Genomic DNA, 24,864 nt, shown 5'->3' with positions numbered 1-24,864 from the left:
AACAGAACCTGCACCCCGAAACAACAGGATATAGTTATGATGAAGATCGGGAAACAGAAATAATCATTGCTTAAACTAATACTACCAAAAATGGTATTCTGCTCCTGAGAGTTGGGATGAACTTGAGCAACGTATAATGTGAAGAAGACTAAGGAATAAACCAAGCTTATATTGCTGCAGAATGGAAAAGACTGATCAGCCAATAAGCAAAAACCACCAGACAAAGAATGTATGCTCGCTTTTCTTATTGCACAATTTTTGATGTATCTATTGAACTGCTATCACTAACAAGTGTGGTGGGATTTCTGGAGATGCTGCTATCCTGTTGGGATATGTTCTATTAGTGAAGAACTGAATTCATTCCTGCAACAGTTTTAATGAAATGCAAATACTAACTTTGACCGTTTGTATGCTAGGATATTCTGCGTGAATGTGAGAGGGATTCAAATTAGTTGTTACTAAATTACAGACTAACAAGAAAAGAACTACACCGTCATACAACAAAGTGACATTGGTTTTTGGGACTCAACGAAGACTGTAAAATACATGTAAGATCAAAAAAAATGTTTACATACTTAATGTGAAAAGGCTTCAAGTGGTCCTTAAGAGTACTCAGACTGGAAGTAATATGTATGTATGTACTGAATGTGGAGAACAGCTTGATTGTTCTTCCTCTTTTTTAAAACACCAGGAAAAGCACAGAAAAGAGAAGCCATACGCATGTAACTTATGTGATAAGCATTACAAGAATTCTTCACATCTGACCAGGCACCAGCAAACCCACACAGCTGATAAGCCATATACTTGCAATATATGTGGGAGGGGTTGCAGGGTGTCGTCTGATCTTGTCAAACATCTACAAATACACACCGGTGAGAAGCCCTTTAAATGTGATGAGTGTGGAAAGAGTTTTTGTCACTCATCAAGTTTCTTCAAACACCAGAGAATACATTCTGGAGATAAACCTTTTACATGCCCCCAATGTGGTAAAGGATTTATACAGTCAGCGGACATGATCACACATCAGAGAACACACACTGGAGAGAAACCATATACATGCACTGAATGTGGTAAAATGTTTGGTCGTGCATCCAATCTTGTGAAGCATCAACATGTCCACTCAGTAAAGAAGCCACTGGTATGTAGTGACTGTGGAAAAAGTTTTACAAAGTTACATGCTCTTGTTCTACATCAGCGAACGCACACTTGTGAGAAACCTTGCACTTGCAATGAGTGTGGAAAGAATTTCAGTACATCAGCTGCATTAATTTCTCACCAACGACTGCACACAGGAGAGAAACCCTATACATGTAATGAGTGTGGGAAGAGTTTTAGGCTATCAACGGCACTGATTAGCCATCAGCACCTTCACACAGGTGATAAACCATTTAAATGTAATGAATGTGGTAAGGGTTTTACACAACTACCAACCCTGAAGAGGCACAAAAAAATCCACACTGGTGTAAAACCATATAAATGTGGTGTGTGTGGTAGAGGCTTTCATCGAGCCTCTAGTTTGGTCAAACATGACCGAACACACACTGGAGAGAAGCCGTACACATGCAGTGAGTGTGGCAGGAGTTTCACTGTGTCTTCAGCACTGGTTAGGCACAAGCGAATTCACACAAGAGATAAACCACAGACTTGTGGTGAGTGCGGAAAAGGTTTCATTGACAAAGGGTCCCTGGGTGTTCATCGACGCCTCCACACTGGAGTGAAACCATATAAATGTGAATATTGCGGGAAACAATTCACTCAATCGCAGCACATTAAGATACACCTGCGGGGACACACTGGAGAGAGACCATATGTATGTACTGACTGTGGGAAATCCTTTGTGCAGTCAACAGTCCTGATCAGGCACCAGCAAATACATTCAGGGGAAAAACCGTTCAAATGTAATGAATGTGGCAAGTGTTTCCGTTGGTCATCTTCTCTGCTCAAACACCAGCAGATCCACATTTGCCGGTGAAAAAACATTTCACACAGATGTTGCTAAATAAACTACACAAGAAAAAAAATAGAAACCACTTAAGATAACCTTATCAAGAAGATAAAACAGGATGAGCTGCTAAACAGAAAAAATACATTCATAAAAACATTAGGCACTTTTATTTAATTTAAGCCTGTAACGGAGAACTGAAAAAACAGCAATTTGATCATAGTTTGGGACTGAGAGAAAAACCTAGCAATTGATGAAATATAAAATAAAAATCTTCTGGCACACTATAGTCCTTGATTCAAAAAGCGTGAACAGTTTAATGTTTCTTCACAAAGGGAAGCATCTGCTGACCAGAACCTTTGTGAGACTATACGCAGCCGTTGTCATTTGAAAACAGAGGGAGTGAGTGCTTAAAGAACCAAGTCCACAGTAGAGAAATGCAGGAACAAGTTGGAGTGTGGTCTACCAAAGAAAAACTCAGGAACCCTGAAGGCGCAAAATCAGCTTCATGCAAATACAGTGGACTTCAGCATTCAAATTGGTGCTGTGAAGCAAAAATTTAAAAAGTTACGGAATTCAAGCAACACAACAGGGTTTTCTGCAAGTATTTTGCTGAGCAACTTACAGACTATCAGAAGAAAGTCAAGCAAACTGAAAGACAAGAGATACAAAGCAGCGTTCGCCATAAACAGTGATCTCGATTGTGTATGTTATGTCCCTGTAAAACCCCCCCATCAAGAAAGCAAGGAGTCTATTGGGGCAAGTTACGCGTCTTGCCTAATCTCACCTATGACCATTCAAAACAATCACATACAGCATGGAAACATGTTCAGTGATATCATCCCAATCTCCAGGGGGGCAATCTAGCTCAAGTAAAGCATGCATTGCAACTATATAACATCAAAAAAATATTTATTAGGAAAAGTGCTCAGTTTGGTCACTTATGCATGCTGTGATAGTAAAGCACAAATGCAAACACAATAAGTAATTATGTGCCCTTTTGAGGCATGAAGAAATCTAATTATTGTATAGATATTCACTTGCAAATTGTTATGACTCATAAATGGATCTGAGAAACGCTGCGTGATTGTGGGGGGCACTAAAGCCATTGGGATATTTTATGTGTGTTTTCCAAACTGATTGAGAAATATACACTGTAACAAGTATAGTCGTAGGACTCTTGGCTCAGGTTATGCCAACCTGGCAGCTTTGAAATCATATCTCATGAATGGAACAAGGAAATGAACTGAGCACATGTGTATTCTGAGATGGCTGAGAACAATGGGGTATATTAAAAAAAAAGTTAGGCACTCGAACTCTACTCAGATGCTCAAATGACTTGAATCATGAGTACAACCATATTTGATAGTTTTAAAATGTGGCTTTACACTTGTAAAAAGGATTACTCGTACTTATTTTCTCATGTGATCTAGATCTGAAATGGTTAGGAAGAAGTTGTACTTGGACAAGAATGCACTAGTAACTGTGCACACACTACAAAACTATAGTGTTTGTGCTTATTCACAAATGTGTCAATGGCCCTTTTTACCATAGAAACAATTGGATATTTACGACTGTTAAGGGGAGTAGTAAATTTGCACCTAGGGTGACCATGGGGAGAGACCGTCCTTAAGATTGGAAGAGGTGTCTCCAGGGGCAAACACTTTTACCTGTGGATAGAAAAGAAGAATGTTTTAAAATGCATGTGCTCTACGGGGTTTTAAGTGCACATGCACAAAATTACACATGTTCATAAAAGAGATTCACAAACGTTCTTGGCATACTACTGGGAACCTATGTCTGTCGCAGCTTCCAAGCGGTCCTGGATTCCTTTGTAATTTTCCAAAAAGTAAAAGAGGAACCCTGAGCCTAAAGGAACACCCACAGAAGTAAATTCCTGACTATTTTGTGAATTGTGCTCAATGCACTGATTTTATAATGCATTGATTCTTCCACTAGCACAGGCAACTGGAAGAGACTTTGGACAGCGTTGAATTGGGTATACAGAACTGAAGGTTTCAACCAACACGTGTAATGGTCCCAAGAAAAGCTGTTTATTCAAAGGACAGTGTTGCATTTCGTCATTACGTTCAACCTTTAACTCTTAGAAGGTTCCTGTTGAGACAAATGATTTTTTTTGTAGAGGAAAAAAGGAATAAGCAAAAAAAGAAATTAAGAAATAGGCAACTAATAGGGAATATTTCAGTCCGAACACTTAGAGAGAAGTTTGATAGGAAATATATCTACATTTAACAGAATCTCTTGAAAAAGAAATGTTCACCTTCATGAATAAACATGAATAAACATGGGGTTATCAATAAAACATGAAAAGCAATTTGTGTTTTTTTGGTGTTGGACACAGTATTCATCAGCATGGTTGACTATGAGCTGAGACGAAATGGGTTCCTGTGTTCAAATACCTCTAAAGGTCAGATGGTCACCAATGACTTATAGAGGAGAGGTTAACATTTATTAAGCTTTGATGGATGACTCGGGAGGACTCGCCCTCTGACGAAAAACTTGCTGTTTTTGTTTAGGTTGATGATGGCCCAACAACTTCTCCAAAAATAGTTTTGCAAAAACCATGACAAAACAAACACTTGAAAATGCTTCAGAAAAGAAACACTGTGTGACAACAATGCCTCTCGAATTAGTTCAATTCCAGTAGGGAAATACAAACTTAACAATGGGTAGATGTACTTTTGTAAACAAATGGTTCAGGTAAAATCATTTGGAAGTGCATACAATATGTGAAAAGAAAATGGCGAGGGGGAGATGACACCAGATTGTAGTAGCACAAAAAAAGAGGTAAGATACAAAAACACATACCAAAATTAGTGACGCTAATAAAAGCGGTGTTTTGAAAGATGCATGCGCGAAAGTTTTCATCACCATGCAGGACACCCCAGAAATGCATGGAAAAGTGGAGAAAGCAATTAAAATTTTGACTTACCAGTCTTAGTGATATACAAGTTTATTACGTTTCTATTAACAGCTAAGCAATTGTAAACAGGATGACAAGGAAAAACAACCTAACCGCCCAAAACAGGCCACAGATTCTTAACAGCGATACATAACAAACGGAGAACATACTTACTCGTCGACCTAGCTAAGTGCTCCCAGGTAACAAAGCACTATGTAAATGCAATACAAAACATAGAGAGGCTAACAAGCAGTGGAAAAAAATAGAAGTGAGGTTCAAGCTTGAATTTTGGAACTGTTCCAGAATAGTCATGAAGAATCAAAGTAAACTGAGTCTAGAGCAGAACCTTTCAAACTCAGGTAGTCTTCTCTAACTTTGATGTTTTTAAAACACCTGAAAAAAAGTACAAACATTGCAAAAAGTAACTCAGATGCATTCTGGAGAAGGTCATCTGTGAAAAATACTGCCAAATTTAGCCTCTGGAGACTGGTTAGGTTATCTGATGTGTTGTAACTTCACACTGAATTACCCAACACACTTTGAAGGGTAGGAGGTTAAGGCCCAAAGCTGTGGAAAGTGTTGGAACTGAGCTTTAAAGCAAAATTACATCTAAATTATCTGTGCTTCAGAAAACTACTAGAATTGAGTTGTGTGACTAGGCCGTAGACTTGGTGGTAGGGAATGAGGGATTATGCCTCATGTTTCATTGGAATACTGTTAACCCAAATAACTGGACTTTTTTATTGAATGGTACAGTACTCTGAAATAAATGTGAGGTGATGTGCAGTGCGTTTTTATTTTCAGATAATTTTATTGCATTTTCTGAACAGAACAATAAAAAGGGCAACAAATAAAAACTCTAAACATGATAAATGCAGGGCCTCCAAACTGTAAGTTGCATGTAGAGTTACATGTGTTGTAGCAATGGGTTTTGTTGAAAAGAAGAGAGGACGTCTGCCTTTAGTTCATGATATTAAGCTTTAGCTTTTTGACCTCTGCCTCGGATACACAAGTTGTGGAAGTAGGTTTGTGATTTCGAGTGAGATGTAGTGTGGGGCTCAAAGTGCTGGAAAGGTTCACCATGTGCACCCTCCTTACTGAGTAGGACAATTGTCAGCTCGCTGGGCTGTAAAGGACTAACCGTGGTGGCAGTGATACTGTTTACAGGTTGCCATTCAGCCCTTTAGCCCTTTTCCCTTTCACTTTTTCAAAGTGGTTTGCCAATCCCCTTCCACAGTGCCCTTCATCCATTCCATGGGGTACACCTATCTGCATGTATAGAGGATGCATGTATATCCCAATTGGATACAGCCACATTGGAATACATTTTATATTTGCTACATTCAAGTGGTAGAAAAAATGAAGGGCTTGAGAGAGCCAAGGTAGAATAGCAAAGCTCCTCCAGGACACTCCAGGGACCGTTTGAGTAAGTACAGTAACTGCATTGTGTGTTAGTATTTAAGTACTTTTCTTTTATAGGCTGGGCATTTAAATAATATTTGTTATTGGATGTTTTATTCAGGGCTGAGTCTCTGACACAACCTCTGAATAAACCTTTAAGTGTTTGACTCTGCTTCCCTGTAGAGCCAAGTGCTAAAGGGGTGTAATTGGTGCACCATTTTGGACTCATAACGACACCATGGTAAAATACTCAGTTATCAAAATTAAAAGTACACTTACATACAGGTCAGCGGCTCAGACCATTAGTGAAAAAGTAAAATATATTAGTAGAAAAGGAAAATAACCTAAACGAATTTAAAAAGTAGACTTAATATGCTGGGTATTGAAAACAACACACATTAGTAGCCTTCAACAGATCATGATGGCTTACGCTTGTATAACACATTCCAAATGGTTGAGGGCAAGCATCCATCACAGATACTGACATTCCCATAAACATGAGTAGTCGCCATATCAAACTCTTAAATAACTAAATATGACAAGCATATTCACATCCAGTTTGATAAAATGATGTTTCTTACACTAAAACTGTTCTACTTATTCATATTTAAACTTTATAAGGACCTAATTTCAGCAAGAACATCCTCACCCAACTCCTGAATTCCTTCTTTATTGTTTCTTTAGAAAAAGCAACAAAAAAACTGAACCCATTGGAATAGTTAGTAGGTCAAGATTTTTGTTAGGTGGAGTGTTTGGTACAGGGGAGCAATTTTTATGTGTTGTCCCAGGCTGTACTAGGATAAAAAATACCATAGGACGCAAAATCTTGGTTACAAAAACATAGAAGCTGGGAATAGGGGCTGTGTGCATAACTGTTTATATGATAGGTTAAGCAGTCCAAACCGCATGCAAGTCCTAAATGAAGAAGTATGAAATCAGAAATGTACCATTTTTGCAGTAAAGGTAATACACCAAGGAACATGCACAAGTCTCATTACAAGCTACACATAATGTCCATTCTCCATATAACAAAAGAACTGCTTGATACTCCATCACCAAAACCTAAGGTAAACATAAATGAGACAATGCAACTGAATACAAAACACCATGGCCTTGAACATTCAATCCAAGCAATGGCAAAATATCAATCACACAGGAAAGGCAATGGCTGAAGGCAACTGATCCAAAGCCCTCTCTCTATATATACCTCTAGAGGAGTATCCTCCGTACAGAGTAAAGATATCGTCTCAATACTTGGATTTACACTTACAACAAACCTCATTTTATGATGATGTAAAAGCTGAGAGTTCGCATCCCCCCAAACCGACATGGAACTCAAACAAGTTCCAGTACACGCATCGGCATGGAAGCCTTATATTTTCTGACAGGTTTTCAGACAATCCACTGATGTGGATTAAGCCAGCTCCTGCAAGCATTTAACCAGCGTGCAAAAGGAGGTTAGGCAGTCAGTTTCTAACCTCACATAAGTCCTCAAGTGTCTCTAGAGGAATTCGCGAGCCAACACAGCTTTGGCAGGCAAGGAGAGACGTCATGAATCAGAGCAAAGGGAAGGCAGCTTTATTTTAGATTGGCCCATCCGATAAAGGGTGAACACCTGGTTTGCGCAATAATTGGATGGATGTCTAGAGCTACTCCTATCCTAAATGTGTCGGTCCAATTTGCGGGAGGGAGGAGTCAGAGGATGGACTGAAATGAGGCACTCTTTTCCCTCTACACTATATAAAGGAAGTGCAGAGTGAAGGCAGCAGAATGGGTTTGGAGAATCACCTGGGTTTTCTGACTGCTGCCTTCTTCTCTCCCCAGGCCAGTGCTGCGAGAAAACCAGAAAGGACTTGGAAGAATAAGAGTAGGATAGAAGGAGTGAGAAGTATTTTTAAAGAGAACAGTGTTTAGAGTATCAGAGAGGATCCTGACTTCTGTCTTGTTCAAACACCAAAGAAAAAAAGATCCTGCAGACCTTGTTTGAGAGACAGAATTCTAGTTGGAATCCAAACAAGAGCCTGTTAACAAAAACAGAGAGCTCCTAATGAAAGAGTGTAACTAGTGGACCAAAACAGCTCCTACAGATTGAATATATTGTATTATTGAGGTTTTGTGGAAAAAAACAATGGAACAAAAAAACAATAAAAGTAAATCATAATACAATAAACGCTAATTTCTTCCAGTGTTGCAAACTTCCTATTGAACTTTTTTGAAAAATTGCTGATATGATGTCTTCTAGAAAGCCAAACCTGTTAGTAGCCAGATCTAGAGATAAAACATTCACTGCATTAGTGTAAAATAGCACATAAAAAACAAACATGGTAAAAGCCAAACCAAAATCCACCTACTGCAATAATTTCACTTTGGGTAAAAATATAAAAGTATATTCAAAACCCAGTGTGCGAGAAAAAAAAAAGAAAGACTAAAGAATTCCTTGTAATTGTAAATTGTTTTTATATAGCGCTTACTATCGCTGATGAGGCGTTGGAAGTGCTTTCGGTGAGTTTCACATTTTTCTCCTCTTTTTTCATTGCAGTTTTCAATTTATGCAGTTTTTGATGCAGTGGTGCCGGTAAATTATTGCAACTGTGTTTCATGTTGATTGTTACTTCCAGTTCATGATTCTATGTGCGTATGAAAAAGTCATAATTTGTTCAGATTTTGCTGTTTCCACTGCTAAAAAGCAATTCATAATGTTTTGAAATAACTATTGCACTTTCTTACAAGTTGTTATTATTCATATGTATTGTTTTATATACTAAGTTTGTTTGATGCATCCTGGTCCTAAGCTGAACTCATAGTAAAAGTAGTAATTGCCGGCATAATCCTCTGTACATATTTTCCCCATGATTAGAGTAGTATTTAAGTTTGTTTAAAAGACTTATTATGGTAGAAGTGAACTAGCCCTTAAAAAGTTCCCAACCCATCATGGAGTCACGTTTAAACCATATACAAACTCTGTTCCCCACGCAGGCTAAAAAGCTAGATACATTTTGCTGTGATTGGCACACACACATCACAATGCATGCTTTCCCCTGGCCAGAGGGGGGAACCTTCGACACCAACATAATAGAACACACAAGGACACACATTCGGACCAAGTATATAGGGCAGAAGAAGGCTAGAAGAGAGGCAGTGTTAGAACTATGGGCCATCTTTGAGGTGGTCCAACCTACAATTGTGCCCCAGAACCCAAAAGCAAGTCCGCACCTCCCCCACCATATACAGGCACAGAGGTGCTCTCTCTAATGCCCACCATCGCTGCTGTTCCTGCATTGGGTTACACCAATCTGCTGGTCGAGGAGGCCATATGGTCCCCCCATAGTGCAGCAAACCACTAGATCTAGGGCAGGGAGCATGCCAGATCGGCAAACTCAGACACTACCGGCCTCATCTAACTTCGGTACCAGGATTCCCCAAAGTTGGACCCACCCACCCATCCATCACATGCAACCAACCAGGCCCCAGCGGCGCAGGGAGACGGCACTCCAACCTCTCTGGTAGAGCGCTCTCTGGTAACTGGGAGGTTCATAGTCATACTGGATAGTGGTACCACCAGTGGGGGGAGTGGAAAGAGGTCACAGCCCTCTGGGGTCCGACAATGCAGGGTTTACTCCCCCAGGGTATGCTCAGGGAGAGGAACAAATGACAGGAAGTGAGCTGAAGGACAAGTTCCTACCAATGAGAACCGTGAGCAGGTAAGAGTGAAGGAGGCAGCATAGGTGGGAGTTAGAGGAGAAGCGTGGGTTTGATCCACCACCAGATTATCAGCGTAGGAGAGGGGCCGACTAAGAATTAAGAAATCAGGGTAACGTAGCCCAAACCCAGTTAAGACAGAGGAGAAACAAAATGGCACCTATTCGCATGCACGAGGTGAGCAGCGACGAGGGCGTTTCCCACTCCCTGAACAACCTGACCACTAGAGAGAAGGTGAGGTCTTTGCGTAACCATTCTGTTACTTGCTAGCCTGCTGGACCTAAAGGAAGGGCCAGTATGACAGACCCTGGCCGGAGGAGGGATACAGAGGACATGGCCATCATGAAAGACTGCATCCATCACGCAGGGGACGATCCCAGGTGGAGGAAGTTCCCTACATGCAGGAATGCCTGAGAAGATGGGAGCACTACATTGGAGAAAAGCCAACGGAGAGGCTCCCTGCCAGAATATGTCATTTACAGAAAGGTACGGCAGCGACCATCTATGTGCCATGGTCCCAGATGGACTAAAAAGGGCTCAGGACCAAACTTCCCCCATTGATGTATGTGGCAGGAAAATGGATCTCCTGTTTCGAGAAAAACACAGCGGGGATAAACCTAGCAATGGGCAATGCCAAGAGTCTGCTCAGCAGCCTCATTGGAGAGCAAACCAACACTGTGTTTTCCCGAGCCTGCATCGCCACAGTCATGCTGACCAACACCGAGCATGATGGGGCAGCAGTCAATTCACAGGCCCCCAGGTTCTATTCTTCTCCAACATCCTCAAGAAGGGACTGCCTGCCGAAATACAGAGTGGTCTAGATAGTGCAGTAGGATTAGACACCAAACATTGGCGGGATATACAGGCCCACATATTACATTACTACGGGATGAAACAGGAAAAGGACACGGAAAAACAGGAACAAGCCCAACACTGGTTCAACATAAATTAAAATAGACTGCCCTCTAGGGAGCTGAATTGGCCGCAAGCGTGCAAGTAGCACCAGTCTTGAAGGGAGCTCCACCACCAAACCCCAGAGGGTCCTAACGGCAGAGGTCAGGGGGGATGGCAGCAGCCAGACCTCAGACAGTGTTACTACTGTCACCAAATGGGCCATACCTCCGACTGATGCCACCTGAAGGCATGTCGAAGGAAAGACCAGTAAGCCTGGGCCAGTCCCCGCAAAATTCCCATCCACAAAACCAAGCCCAGGTCAACCCGAGCGCGCAACACATTCCACCATAAGGACATCAAGTAGCAAACACACTACCGCACCAAGGACCAAGTGGTTGGCCAAACACGTGGCAACCTCAGCAGGCAGGGAACCCAGTCCAACAAGCACCAGGGCCACAGCCACGCAGGGGAGGCAATGCCTTCACGCAATCTCCCAATCCAAATATGCAGTAAATCCCAAACCCCCTAATATGACACATCCCCTTCATACCCACTCCAGAAAATTTACCACAATAAAGACTGAAGACACAGCATTAGGAGTAAACTCTTGTGTTTAGGAAAAACTCAGGGTTGGCATAGTTTGAACGATCAGGAATCCACACTAAAATCCACCATTTTGGGTACCTGCAGGGGCATAGGCTCCAATATGCTGCTAGTTCCTCAGGGTTGGGCTGGCTGGCCAGCCATGCCCAGAGGGGAGGGCAGTTTAACAAGGGGGCAGTGTGGCCCTCGACCAGCGCATACAGACACCCAGGTCCCCTCGTCCAAGTCCAATTGTCTAGGTCGAAAGGACCCCATTCCTCAACATTAAGGCCTCAAGTAAATGGAATCCCCCTTTCAGTTCCAAAATTAAGTGACGTTCCAATGCCAGAAGCTACGGTTTCCTTGCACTTGGGGTGTCGAGATGACCCATAGAAGTCTGTAATCCACGAATAAGGAACAATTTGGAACCAAAGTCAGCAGGGAAACATACCAGGGCGATCAGCCATCTCAGTTAGTTTCTGCAGTATGACATGTCCCAGCCACGTGCCTGACTCCAGTTGCAAGCAAGAGTTCTTGCCTCCTCCTCTCCCCTAATGCTTCCAAACATCCAAAGCCTGCTCTCGGCTCATGTCCCTCCAAAATAGCTGGAGTTGTGTGACAAATGGTAATTAGTTCCTGATCCCCGCTGAAGGTGGCAGACCAAAAGCATTCTGGATCCGAGGGAGAGGGGGTGCCAAGAGGGAAGGGCGTTCTGCATGCAGCCATCACAGACCCCACACAAGGTGCATGGATACGCTCACCACTGCACCCAGCATGTCGATTCAAATAACACCGGGCCTCATGAACATCGTCCAAGGGGGCAATAGGCCAAATTCCAGTCATTGCCACATCCGAATTACACCTGGGCCACAGAGCAGCTTTTTAACCCCACCAGTATGCCGCATTAACACCAACACTACATGAGACCTTAAGAAGGTGTCCAATGACCTGCAAAAAGAAGCCCAAAACCCAAAGCTTCCAGAAAAAGAGCATAGTCAAAACACCCAACTTCATTAGAGAAAATCTAGTTACACGCCACGTGCAGGGACCAGAGGGGCATACAAGTCTCCTTAAGACACGTTGTAATTACCCACAATATCCAAATTATTACACGCCCCCTTCCTTTCACGGCACATCGTGCATGTGTAGGTCAAAAGGTACAATACGCATCGATAAAATACGCTTACATTAGGAAAGTAAGGTATTAGAGGGCCAGCAACGCCTGTAAAGTGCTAGTTAGGGAAAAGTAGTAATCCATGCATCCACGAAGATCACCCCACTAATACACTTACCCCGGTCATGGAGAGAGGGGAGGACCAAATGACCCACAAAAATAAAACTCAGGTGCTCCATGACTAAATATTAACGTCTCTTAAAATGACTCCCCAATTGGGGCTACCTTCCAGTACCCCACTAAAAAGTTGCGCAAAATGGATGACTGAATATTCCCCCAAAAAACAGGACAGGCAGAGGAAATTCTGAGACCAAATAATGATATATGTTTTTCTAAAAGCTATCCTACAACCCACAGCTCTTATCCAATAGGTCTGCATTCAAGTCATACATGCACCACCTTTACAACGGCATGCCACCTCTACAGTAACAACCTCCGAAATCCCAACGAGGCCCAAGAGTTCAAGCCCAAAAGACCACAGACAATTTTTTTACTGACAATTGTTTGACAACAGACTCTACACTGCGCCAAGCAAAGACGCCCCCAGATGTTAGAAAAGCTGCAGACGACCCCTCCAGACACCTTCCCAAGACTTGCAATGTTCTAAAAGTTATGCACTATTGCACCTTGTATATCATCTGCTTAGCATGGTTGTGTCCGCATTGATCTGTAGCGAGAAATGTACCTGGTCACATGGAGCCTACCTTGACATTTCTAAAGCGCTTGCGTAGGAGCCTCTTACACTGAACCAAACGCTAGTATTCCACACACACTCCTGCACAACACATTGTACCAACACAGGACTGCTGTGAGGGCCCGGAAGTCGGCTCGGTCATGCTATGTCTGCTCGTTGCTACCCCACGCTGTGGGTGCAGATAGACTTAACCTATCACAAGAAATAGCCCCCAATAAAGCAAAATTGCTTATCCACCTGTATCTATTTAGTATTAGGGCCAAGATACAACCCAGTAGAGTAGAAACCCATAGAGTAGTTGTAAACATCAGCCGGTATGAAACCAACCCCACATCGGTGCACCTTTTCACTGAGCCCAGCAACATTCAAACTGATCTAGACAGGATGCACAGGCGGGGCACCATAGGGGATGCCGCTGTTTGGCCTGAGATTTCCCAGAGAAGAGGTTCTTGGAGGTAGCAAGACCACTGCACCAGTGCACAAAAATGTCTGCTCCCACCTCTGTCTGCGGTCCCAGGTTAGCCTGAATCTAGGTCAGTATTCTTTAAGACTAAGTAGACCCCAGACATGGAGTTCCAGTGCAGGGCCATTCACCCTGATGATACAAGTGGAAATTAGTTTAGAAGGGAAGGGTTGAATGCCAGCATAGATAGCCAAGTCAGGCATTCTGGGTCACTGAGATCGATAAGTACACGTGGCTGGAAGGGATGGGGCAACCACTAATTGTATGGAAACTTACACTGTATTCTTTGTGTTTCAGAGGCAAAGGAACAAACCCACTTGGCATCAATGAAAATTGTGGCGCAATACTGCACGTACCGAATCTGCAATGGGGCACCTCTGTGTTGATGGATACTTATTGGCAGTGTGGCGAGTTTGCCTACACCCAGTGCATCCGTGTACGGCGAAGCCTCTGCACCCTCGTAACCATACACACCCCGAACCTGGTCATACATGGATAAGATCTGTCCAAGTTGTTCCAACATCCACTACAGAAGAAAACAACTCTATTGCATCCGGCTTGAGAAAAAAGAACTGCTGATTACTTTGGCTGGGCTCAGTACAAGGACATTCTGGAAGAATTCAGACTGTTTTCTGACACTCAAGAAAACGCAGGAGGGTGCATACCCTTCTTCACCTTGCAAACAAAGGTGAACACCCGCTGGTTACAAATAACCAGGTGGGAAATGCTGAAGATGATCAACGATACTGAGCTTGGCCTAAATGCTATCAAAGAAGAACTAAGAGCCATATGCCTTATGGTGATATAACAACGGTATGTGTTGGACTTTATGACTGTGATGGAGGGTGGGGAGTGTGCCAAGATGGGTGTATTCTGCTGTACCTTTATTCCTGGAAACTACATGGATAATGGACACTGGCCTTTGCCATCCAAGCACTGCATCGTCTACAAGCTGACATGAAGGAAGGAGGTGCCCCTGCACAGGACAGTTTTTTCAATTTGTTTTCCTGGTTTCCCCAATGGGTGACCAGAATGTGCCTGCCATTGCTTCCAATTCTCATTGTTGTACTTTTTTTTGTGGTTTTCTACAAGTGGAGATTTCCTGCTGTAAAAACGCAGTTCTCAAGTTAGGCAGAATGAAAGTAATGAGGGAATTAGTAATAGACACAACAGATACACTGCAGTCCTCAAATAACATGACTGTCATGAAGTATGGGGTAAACGATGTAGTTGAAAATTCAACTAGACGGGGGAATGTTAATATAGATAAATATGATCTTGATGTACACCATGATGAACAAGTTACTTACCTTCGGTAATGATATATCTGTAAGAGACATAGATTAGTTATAGATTCCTTACCTTAGAATTCACCCCAGGCGTCGGACTGGATCCAGAGAATTTTTCGTCAGCAGTACCCCTGCGCGTCAAAAAAGTGGCGTCGGTTGGCTCCGTTTTTGTCGTTGGCGTCGTGGTCGCCGGGATGATGTCGCGGTAGCTACTTAGATGCCACCCTCGCGCGCTGTCATCAGTTCTTTTACATGACATTCCACGCTAGGAGCGCAGAGCCATGCAAGACACTGACCACTGATGCACAAAACTAGGGCCCTAAAAGGGATTCCCTGACCCGAGAAGGCAGTTCACAGAACGGGGAGGATAGGTGGGCGGTAAGGAATCCATAACTAATCTATGTCTCTTACAGATATATTGTTAACAAAGGTAAGTAACTTTTTCAAATGAAAGAGACAATTAGTTATAGATTCCTTACCTTAGAATAGATACCCCAGCAATACCAACCCCGGAGGTGGGTCTACGAACCAAGTTCACACCAAAAAGTCCTCGAGAACAGAATGGCCAAAGAAGCCGTCTCTCTAGACTTGGCTGACCAGGCAGTAGTGTTTTGTGAACGTGTGCAGAGATGCACATGTAGCTGCCTGACAGATGTCATTGAAGGGGACTTCCCGTCCCATAGCAGTGGTAGCTGCCGTCGCCCTGGTGGAATGGGCGCGAAGTCTCACTGGAATTTCCTTCTTTGCCAAAGAATAGCAAGCTTTGATACACAAAATGACCCACCTGGAGATGGCCCGTTTGTGCATGGCCCGCCTTTTTCTGGCACCCACGTAGCCAAAAAAGAGCTGGTCATCCACCCGTAATTCCTTGGTGCGATCCAAATAAAAGGAAAGTGCACATTTTGGATCCAGACGGTGGAGCCTCTCTTCCTCCTTAGAAGGATGCGGAGGCGGAAAGAAGGTGGGCAAAGTGATGGTCTGACCAATGTGGAAAGAAGTAACCACCTTGGGAAGAAAGGAAGGTCTGGTTCCGAGGGGCTCCTTGTCCAGATGAACAGCCAGAAAAGGAGGCTTTGAAGAAAGAGCTTGTAGCTCATTTACCCTGCGAGCAGAGGTGATGGCAGCCAGATAAGCAGTCTTTAGAGTAAGAAGTCTGAGAGGACAGTTATGAAGCGGCTCAAAGGGAGCGCACATAAGGTAAGTAAGAACCCAGTTCATGTCCCACTGAGGCATTACGAAGGGAACAGGAGGAAAAAGATGAGAAAAGCCCTTAAGGAAGCGATTTACAACAGGTGACTTGAAAAGAGAAGGCTGATCAGGAAGCCTAAGAAAGGCTGAAATGGCTGAGAGATAGCCCTTAAGAGTGCCCAGAGCAGAGCCCTGCTGGGCCGAAGAAAGAAGAAACAAGAGAACCTCAGAAAGGGAATCCATAGCCTTTGCTGTGCACCATGCCACAAATTTGTTCCATCTACAGGTGTATACCGTCTTAGTGGAGGGACGCCTGCCTGCCAAGATAACATTGCAAACTTCGGGAGGAAGGTCAAAGACTGTCAACTGTCGCCGCTCAATCTCCACGCAAGGAGGTGGAGGCTGGACAGGTTTGGGTGGAGGACCGTCCCCTGCTGCTGCGACAGAATATCCTCCCGAAGAGGCAGTCGGATCGGAGCATCGATGGCCATGTGTAACAGCACGGGATACCAGACTCTTTGTGCCCAATCCGAAGCCACAAGAATGACTTGGGGCCGGTCACGCTTGATATTCTTCAGCACTCTTGAGCAAAAGCGGTATAGGCGGAAAGGCGTATAGAAGACCGCAACTCCACTCATGACAAAAAGCGTCACCTAGCGAATGCTGCCTTGGCAATTCCAACGTGCAGAATTGCTGACATTGCGTGTTTTCTTCGGTGGCAAATAGATCTAACCAAGGCTCTCACCACTGCTGAAAGAGACCTTACGCCACCTCCGAGTGAAGACGTCATTCTTGATCCATCATACGCCTGTGGCTGAGTTTGTCCGTCCTGGCGTTCAGTGAACCTGCCAGGTGTTGAACCACCAGGGATATGCCCTGACATTCCAGCTATGTCCAGAGGCGGAGGGCCTCTTGACATAGGGTCCACGACCCCACCCGCCCTGTTTGTTGGAGCACCACATGGAGGTGGGGTTGTCCGTGAACACCTGCACTACTCCTCCCCGGACAGAGGGAAGGAATGCTTTGAGAATCGCCCGTAGCTCCAGCAGGTTGATGTGGAGCTCAGACTTCGCCGGAGACCGGAGGCCCCTGAGCTCCGCCTCTCCCATGTGGCCATCCCACCCTAGAAGTGATGCATCCGTCACCACTGTGTACTCCGGTTGTGGAAGGGAGAGGGATCTGCTGTTGACCCAATCCTGATTTGATATCCACCACTGCTTTGACTTGCAGTGCACTCTGAGATCTGAACAGAATCGGACAGATTCCCCTGATGCTGTGCCCACTGGAACTTCAGGTCCCACTGCAGAGCCCGCATATGCCACCTGCCATGACCCACCAGCAGGAGGCCATGAGGCCCAGCAGCCTCAGGGTCTTTCTGACCGAAACCCGGGATAGAGGTTGAAAGATCGGAATCATAGCCTAAATATCCCGGACATGCAGCTCGAGAGGATAAGCTTGAAACTGCATCATGTCCAGAACCGCTCAGATGAAAAGGAGCTTCTGAGAGGGAATCCGGTGTGACTTCGGTATGTTTATGGTGAACCCCAGCGAATTCAGGAGGTCTGCCATAGTCTGGAGGTGGGAGACGACTGCCTGGGGCGAGCCTGCCTTCAACAGCCAGTCGTCGAGATAGGTGAAGACTGGAACCCCTGACTGCGCAGATGAGCTGCGACCACCGCCATCACTTTCCTGAACACCCGAGAGGCGTTGGTAAGGCCAAAGGGGAGCACGGTAAACGGAAAGTGCTCGTGGCCTACTCTGACCCGCAGGTAACGCCAGTGGGCCGGCATGACCGGGATGTGAAAATAAGCATCCTGCAAGTCCATTCTATCATCTAGGGTCGAGGGCAGACAGGACCTGAGCTAGCGTCAAATTTTGAAATTCTCCTTCCGGAGGGTGACGTTCCTGAGATCCAATATAGGTCTTTGTCCTTCTTGGGCACCAGAAAGTAGTGGGAATAGAAACCACGACCTACTTCAAGGGCAGGAACTCGCTCGATGGCTCCCTTGGCCAAGAGTGCTGAAACTTCCTGTTGGAGAAGGGCCAGATGATTCTCCGACATGCGATGGTACTGAGGTGGCATGGAGGGAGGGGTAGTTTCAAAGTGGGGGGAGTAGCCCCTTCGAACTATCTGCAAAACCCACCTGTCTGACGTGATGGTGCACCAGTGGGGGAGGTAATGGCGAATCCTGCTGCCCACTGGCGATTGGTGGCCCTGTAAGGTCAGACTAGGAGGGTTTGGAGGCTGCTGCAGATGGGCTGTGGTGGACTGGCGTTCGCTGGCTCCCAGACCCACGGTGGTGCTTCCCACGTCCCGGACCGCGCAGGGGCTGAACAGCTTGTGACGGCCTGTGGCTCTGGGCGGAACGTGGCGGGGCACCGCTTCCGTAGCCACGAAAGGAGTGAAAAGCAGACTGCGCAGGGCGGGCGGTAGAGGCCCAAGGACTTGGCCGTAGCGCGAGAGTCCTTAAAGCGCTCTAGCACGTTGTCTGCCTTGTTGCCGAACAGGTGACGACCATCAAAGGGCATTTACATAAGGGTGGCTTGGACATCCCCTGAAAAACCAGTTGACCTCAGGCAGGGGTAGCGCCCTGCCTAGCGAATTAGCAGTGTCCAGTCCACAGCGAATGGTTAACTTGGCTGCGTCTCTCCCCTCAGATACTGTACGGGAGAGTACGTCTCGGGCCTCCTCCCGGCACTGGGGCAGCACCTGCACCACTGTATCCCACACGGAGTGGGTGTAACGGCCCAACAGACATGAGGTGTTTACCGACCGCAGTCCCAAGCTGGAGGAAGAAAACATCTTCCCAAGGTGGTCCAGCTTAATGGATTCCCTATCAGGTGGTACGTTAGGGAATGCGCATTTGGACGTTTAGGCTTGGACCACCAAGCTCATGGGGAGGGGTGTTGGGAGAGGAAAGAGGCGTCGGCTGGAGCCAGGCGGTGGCTTCGGGCGATCATCCTATCCACGGGAGCCCCCGTGTTGGGCCTGGACCAGGTGCCCAAAAGGATGTCAGTGAGGGCTTGAGTGAACAGCAGCAGGGGCTTCGAAGTGCTCGCAGCCGGTTGAAACACCTCTGTCAGGAGGTTAGTCCTGATCGCTATGGTAGGTAGCTCGAGGTTGAGAGCCTCGGCCTCCCTACACAACACCACTGAGTAAGAACCTCCCTCCTCCATAGCCACGGTAGGAGGAGACAACATTCCAAGGTCTGGGGAAGTATCCAGTCCACTGGCATCCCCCAACTCCTCTCGCCAGTCTGGGTCATATTCTAACTGGACAGTTAAGGGGTCTCTAGACCCCTCACAGTCCTCCTCACCCTCTGGTTGCCAATCTGGCCTAAAAGAACCAGGGTGGAACAAGGGCACAAAAGTACCCGTAAGCGCCGGAGCTGGCACCGGTCAACGTCAGTCCGGCTTCATATCCACGTCGGGGTGGAGGCTGGGCTCGATGCCAGCTGGGGACACAACCGACATTGGCTGCAGACAAGGTGCAGGTAGAATCGGTGCCGGGGGAGGTGTGGTCAGGTCGACCGGCGCCGACCCGGATCCAGGCCTGGATCCAAGGGGGCCCTGCGGTGCCAAGGCCGAAGCCACTGGCGTCGAAGGCCCAGGGCCCCCAGCCAAGTCCGCGGGGCCCAAAGGCGCGCTGGCAGAGTCGTGCTGCCCAAAGATGGCTTGCATCGCTTCGTAGAAACTCTGAAGCTGGGCAGGGGTTGCACTGGGTCCCAGGAATGGAGGGAAACTCGGAGGCGACCCAACCTGCTCCGCACGCGGAGCCGCAGGAGGGGCACCACCCGCATCTCTCATCGCGACGGCCGACAGACGGGGAGAAGTCTAAGAGCGACGATGCTTCTTTGACTTCTTGTGCTTCGACTTACCTGAGGAGTGTGAAGACTTGGAAGAGGACTGGGGGTGATGGTGGCTCCGCGACCGGTCCCTCGACCTCCCACGCGACCGGGACCTTGAGTGGAGCGGACTGTCAGGCCTCAAGAAGCTTTCGGGACTGCTCCCGCAAAGACTTCGGATTCATGGTCCGGCAGTCGGGATACGACTTGGAGTCGTGGTCGGGTTCCAAACAGAACAGGCACACGCAGTGCAGATCCGTCACCAACATCAACCGTCGGCAGGAACCGCAAGCCTTGAAACTGGGCATCGCTGAAGTGCACCAGGAGTCAAAGACTCAAAAACGGCGTCGGCAAAAAGTGACTGGAGGTCCCTCTCTCTGGATCTGTGCTGGCTGGCGCGGAAAAAGAAAGAACTGACGTCAGCGTGTGAGGGCGGCATTTAAGTAGCTACCGCAACGTCATCCCGGTGACCACGACGCACGCGGGGCCGACCGACGCCACATTTTGACGCGCAGGGGTACTACTGACAAAAATGTCTGCGGATCCTGTCTGATGCCTGGGGGGAATTCTAAGGTAAGGAATCTATAACGGTCTCTTTTAGATATATATGTACTCATAATAACGATCTTGCATCTCTGTTGTTGAATTCACTCTCAACTCCAAGTCTGAAATACATGGTCAGGCAGGCCCTGCGACTAAGGCCAGAAGCAACTGATAGATCACACATGGGAGTACACGTAACCCTAAGACAAACACGCAAACTGGAAAACACAGATCGATCCCACAGATAGTCAGCAACACCACAATGGTCTCAGGAGATGGGTCCCCAATAAAACACTTTTGGCCGGAGGGGCACGCGTTCCCAAAAACACCATAAAGTCCGTTATCACACTAAGTTAAGAACACACAGCTAATCATAACACAGCGTGCACACTACACACAGTGATCACACACTTCCCATGCCGGACATCTGGACACATACCCACTGGCCCTGCATTGTGTCCACGCAAAGTTGAGGTCCAGCTGCGCTTCTTTTCAAATGACCAGATTTATGGCCCAGTGACTAGGCCTAGATTTCTGTCCCCTCAAGAACGCATACATTGTTTTATTATGCTTCATGTAACGTATAAAATGACAGCTGAAACCAAGTGCTTTGAGACAGTCTTCAAACCAAGACTCTCACTTGCTCTCCCGGCCGTTGCATTGAATTAAATCAACTGTTCCTGTTTTGCCAAACTTCTCGTCTATAATTTTTTCAAGGTAAATTCATATTCGAGCAACACTCTTTTTCCTCTTGTGTCTAGTAGCCTTCCTATCTCCTGTGGGCCGAGTTTAGATACACACCCTCAATGCACCCCAGGGGGAAAGACTGATGCACCTAATCGGGGTGGGAGCATGGCGTGATGCCTGCGCAAGCCACCTCCACCAACCTTTTCTTTTTTGGTCTGTTTTGGCCTCAAGAATAAAAGAAGAGGGACGGTTCACCTAGGCATCACACCGTGCTCCCACCCTAGAATAGGTGCATCAGTCTTTCTGCCCATCCCCCGGGGTGGATTGAGATACAAGTGAGTTACCATTTTTATCGATAGACTTGGCAAAATGCTGGGTGGTAGAAAATGTGTGCCTCCCTGCAGAATCCAGAAGTTGTTCTTGCAGAAATTCCAGGAAAATGTGTATCATTAGCCAAGGTTTGAGGTTTGCAAGGGCTTCTGGGTAAAAACATCATGGTGAGAGCCATGCAAGTCAAGCCACCCAGACTCCCCCAGGTGTCTAGTTTTAACAAATGTCTAAGTATGGTAGGTTTTCCTGGGTGGCAGCTGAGTTAGGGCCCAAAATTGTGCTACTACTCAGGTTGTAAAAATAGCAAGGATTCTGCTGGATGATATGATGTTTTCAGGTCACGTTTTGAGGTGTATTGTATCACAGGCGCTAGGCCCAGCTACACAAACAGTGTGCCATTTTTTTTGGGCTACCCAACACAGAATAACAGAATGTTTGTTATTACCAATTGGATTTCCCTGTATTTTTGCCTTCCAAATGTACGTCGGGGTAAGAAAGAAGACATTTTGCATAATGCCCTCTAAATCACGTGCTAGTATGGGTACCCAGAAATTCTGAGATGTACAATAAATACTCCTTCTACATTCAGCATTTGGTGTACATTTCAGAAATACATAGGTTTCATTCATACCCATTCTCCACTTTCTATATTTTACCATACGAATTGCTCTATACATAATTAAAAAAACATTGTGTGGTGCAGCTCATTTCCTAGCTCTGGGTATCTCTTGTTCTTGTAGAACCTACAAATTCTTCATTGCCCTACAACCAGAAGGGTCCAGACGACGTAATGATTTATTGCTTTTGTAAATCTGCTATCGTGACGAAAAACGTTGTCACAAATGGCTGTTTTTTCTACTCATTTTAATTTTTGGAGGAAATTTCAAGTTAGTTTCTTTGGGAAAATCTTAAGGGATCTACACAAATGACCCCTTGCTGAATTCAGAATTTTGTCAGAAATGTACTGAAAATGTTATCAGTAATGTATAGCTTTATCGCGGTATGTAGACTTCGAGCCACATTCTTTCTGCAGATGGACATTTTGCCGCCTCTACTATAGCGCATAATTAAATAGCACTGCAGTTTAAGGTGGCAGAAATGCTTGTCCATAGGTCGGGAAGGGAAGCGGAGATGGAGGGCGGGCACCCCCCACTAAAAGAATAAAAGAAAGTGGCAATCACCCCAGGTCAAACGCAGGCGTTGAGAGAAAGTCGGTGTTAGCAACAAGGCAAAATATCCACAAATCCTTTCCAGTAATACCCATGGGTTTTACACCTGTTTCAGCCAGAAAGTGGAAGAAGGTTGCAAGCATAAAAATTCGGAAAATGGACTACCTCTTAGAAAAAAGCCTAAACCTTGGCTCAAATTTTTTTTTCATACAGCGCTTTGTAATCCTCAAAGCTGGGAAAATTGTGTTTTTGGCACATCAAGCCATTTGTTGATGCCATTTTTAGGACAAAAGACACTTTTCTTGCAGAACACGTTTACCCATTTTCCCTAAAGCCCCCACAATTTAGCTATATTTTGCTATTTTCTCAGTCACCTCAAGGGGAATCCACAAACCCTGTATCCCCTTGGAATCTCCAGGATGTTGTAAAACAAGGACACAAATGTGGCATGGATAACTTATGTGGAAAAATGTAATGAAGGCTTAAGTACACACTACCCTACATAGCCAAAAAGGGTTTAGCATTCTAGAGGGAAAAGGCCAAGCAGCGAAAGGTTTAATCCTGTGCAGCTCTAACAAGTGGGAACATGTAGACTGTTTTTGAACAATAATAAATGGGCTCCATTTAATGTCAGGAGTAAAAGAAGATTCACATAGTGTTAGTGGTTTACAGAACCCTAGATCAAATTGTCACTTGTCACAAAACCTCACTTTCTCTGTGCTCCAAACATCATGAAATTAGTCGTATACAAATCTATGGGTCACGGTAGACTGATTTTGATGACCAGTCAGACAAGCATTCATTGAGAAAAAAGGGCACCATGGTAAAGCCTACTTTTGTAGTAGTGTTCTTATTTAGCAGATCCTTGCTACATCCCTTTTCATCTTAATCTTTATCCACATGTATGTGTGAAGTGCTAAGATAAGTGTCAGTCATCTTGTCCCACACCTTCTTCCAAACAGATTACTACTCTGCTAAGTGATCTTCCGGGCCATGAAGAATAATGAGCTCCATTCACATCTGAAAACCAGTTTAGCATGCATGGAACAGGCTCTTGTCCTGTGCTCAAAAGGATAAAACAATTTTAAATTAACGTGTTTGAATCAGGTTCACAGTATTTTTTTGTATAATTTCAATTAAAACATTTTTCTCTAGTTTCTCAATGCTGTGTTTTACTACTGCAATGTTAATAAAAGGAACAAGTCAAAGTTGATGACTCTAACATTTGAAATAAATCAGCTAAATGTATTGGGTAAATTGCCTTGAAATGATCTCTGCCTATGGTTTCAGGGGAACAGAAAGGTGCCCCTTGGAAGAACGTACATATACAAGGAATTAGGCAAAAAAGAAAAGTGATATTGAAAAGGAGTGAAACAAAACATTTGAAACAAGAAGTGAGAAAAGCAGCAGGTGGTTTTGTGAAGAGGTAACTCTGACATCCTGCTTCTATTTTGTGCTTTCAGTGCTGCCTTTCTGTTTTCCCAGTGGCGTTGAGCCTCGAGACCAATGTGGCATACTTCTTGATAACTTTATTGCTTCCTCATTAGAGTGCTAAACTCTGATAGTGCCAATAAAGTGTACTGCTGCCCATACTGCATGTGACTATTGTCTACTCATCAGGCTTAGGATTTCGCTCGATACCTTCTGTAACTTAGCGCTCTTACTTCCCTGATTTGTGTTGTCTGATCCTGCTTCCACTGCCTGATTCAAAGAAAAACAAGGTGTCCACCGCTCACATTAAAAGCATCATGTGTTTGATTCTGTTCAACAGACCCCCTTTTGACACCAAAGTGCCTTTAGAGTACAACCTCTCAGTCTCTCCTTTCTCTGGAGAAACTACCCCTTGAACAGTACAGTGATGCTGGTATCCTGAGTCCCATTCCGGGGACTGCAGAGCCTACTGAGTCTCCATCTTTACACCAAGTTCCAGATTCCACAGAGAAACCTGCTGCTGCAATTTCAGCAATTCTATGCTCTCAACTACTGCTCTGGTTTACCATGAACCTCAGCAGGAGTCAACATCGATGATACCATTTAGGGC

At 45.2% G+C, this 24,864-nt stretch overlaps 1 protein-coding gene across 8 annotated transcripts in view; it reads left to right on the top strand.

Annotated features, from left to right (window-relative positions):
* The window catches only part of LOC146856139 (uncharacterized), a 247,809-nt gene extending 224,956 nt beyond the window's left edge, over window positions 1-22,853 (top strand). For 5 of the 8 annotated variants that reach the window (XM_085654171.1, XM_085654168.1, XM_085654170.1 and 2 more), the window contains one exon: window positions 6-5,522. In XM_085654171.1, the coding sequence (XP_085510297.1) occupies window positions 629-1,972 (1,344 nt within the window). In that variant the 5' untranslated portion in view covers window positions 6-628 and the 3' untranslated portion in view covers window positions 1,973-5,522. Of the gene's footprint in view, window positions 1-5; window positions 5,524-14,069 lie in introns of those variants that run through there. The other 3 variants (XM_085654174.1, XM_085654173.1, XR_014981435.1) reach the window with 2 other exon arrangements.
* The last annotated feature ends 2,011 nt before the right edge of the window (window positions 22,854-24,864 follow it).

Source organism: Triturus cristatus, chromosome 4_1 (genome assembly GCF_964204655.1).
Source record: "Triturus cristatus chromosome 4_1, aTriCri1.1, whole genome shotgun sequence".
NCBI lineage: Eukaryota > Metazoa > Chordata > Amphibia > Caudata > Salamandridae > Triturus > Triturus cristatus.
This window is presented reverse-complemented; position numbering and strand designations above follow the sequence as displayed.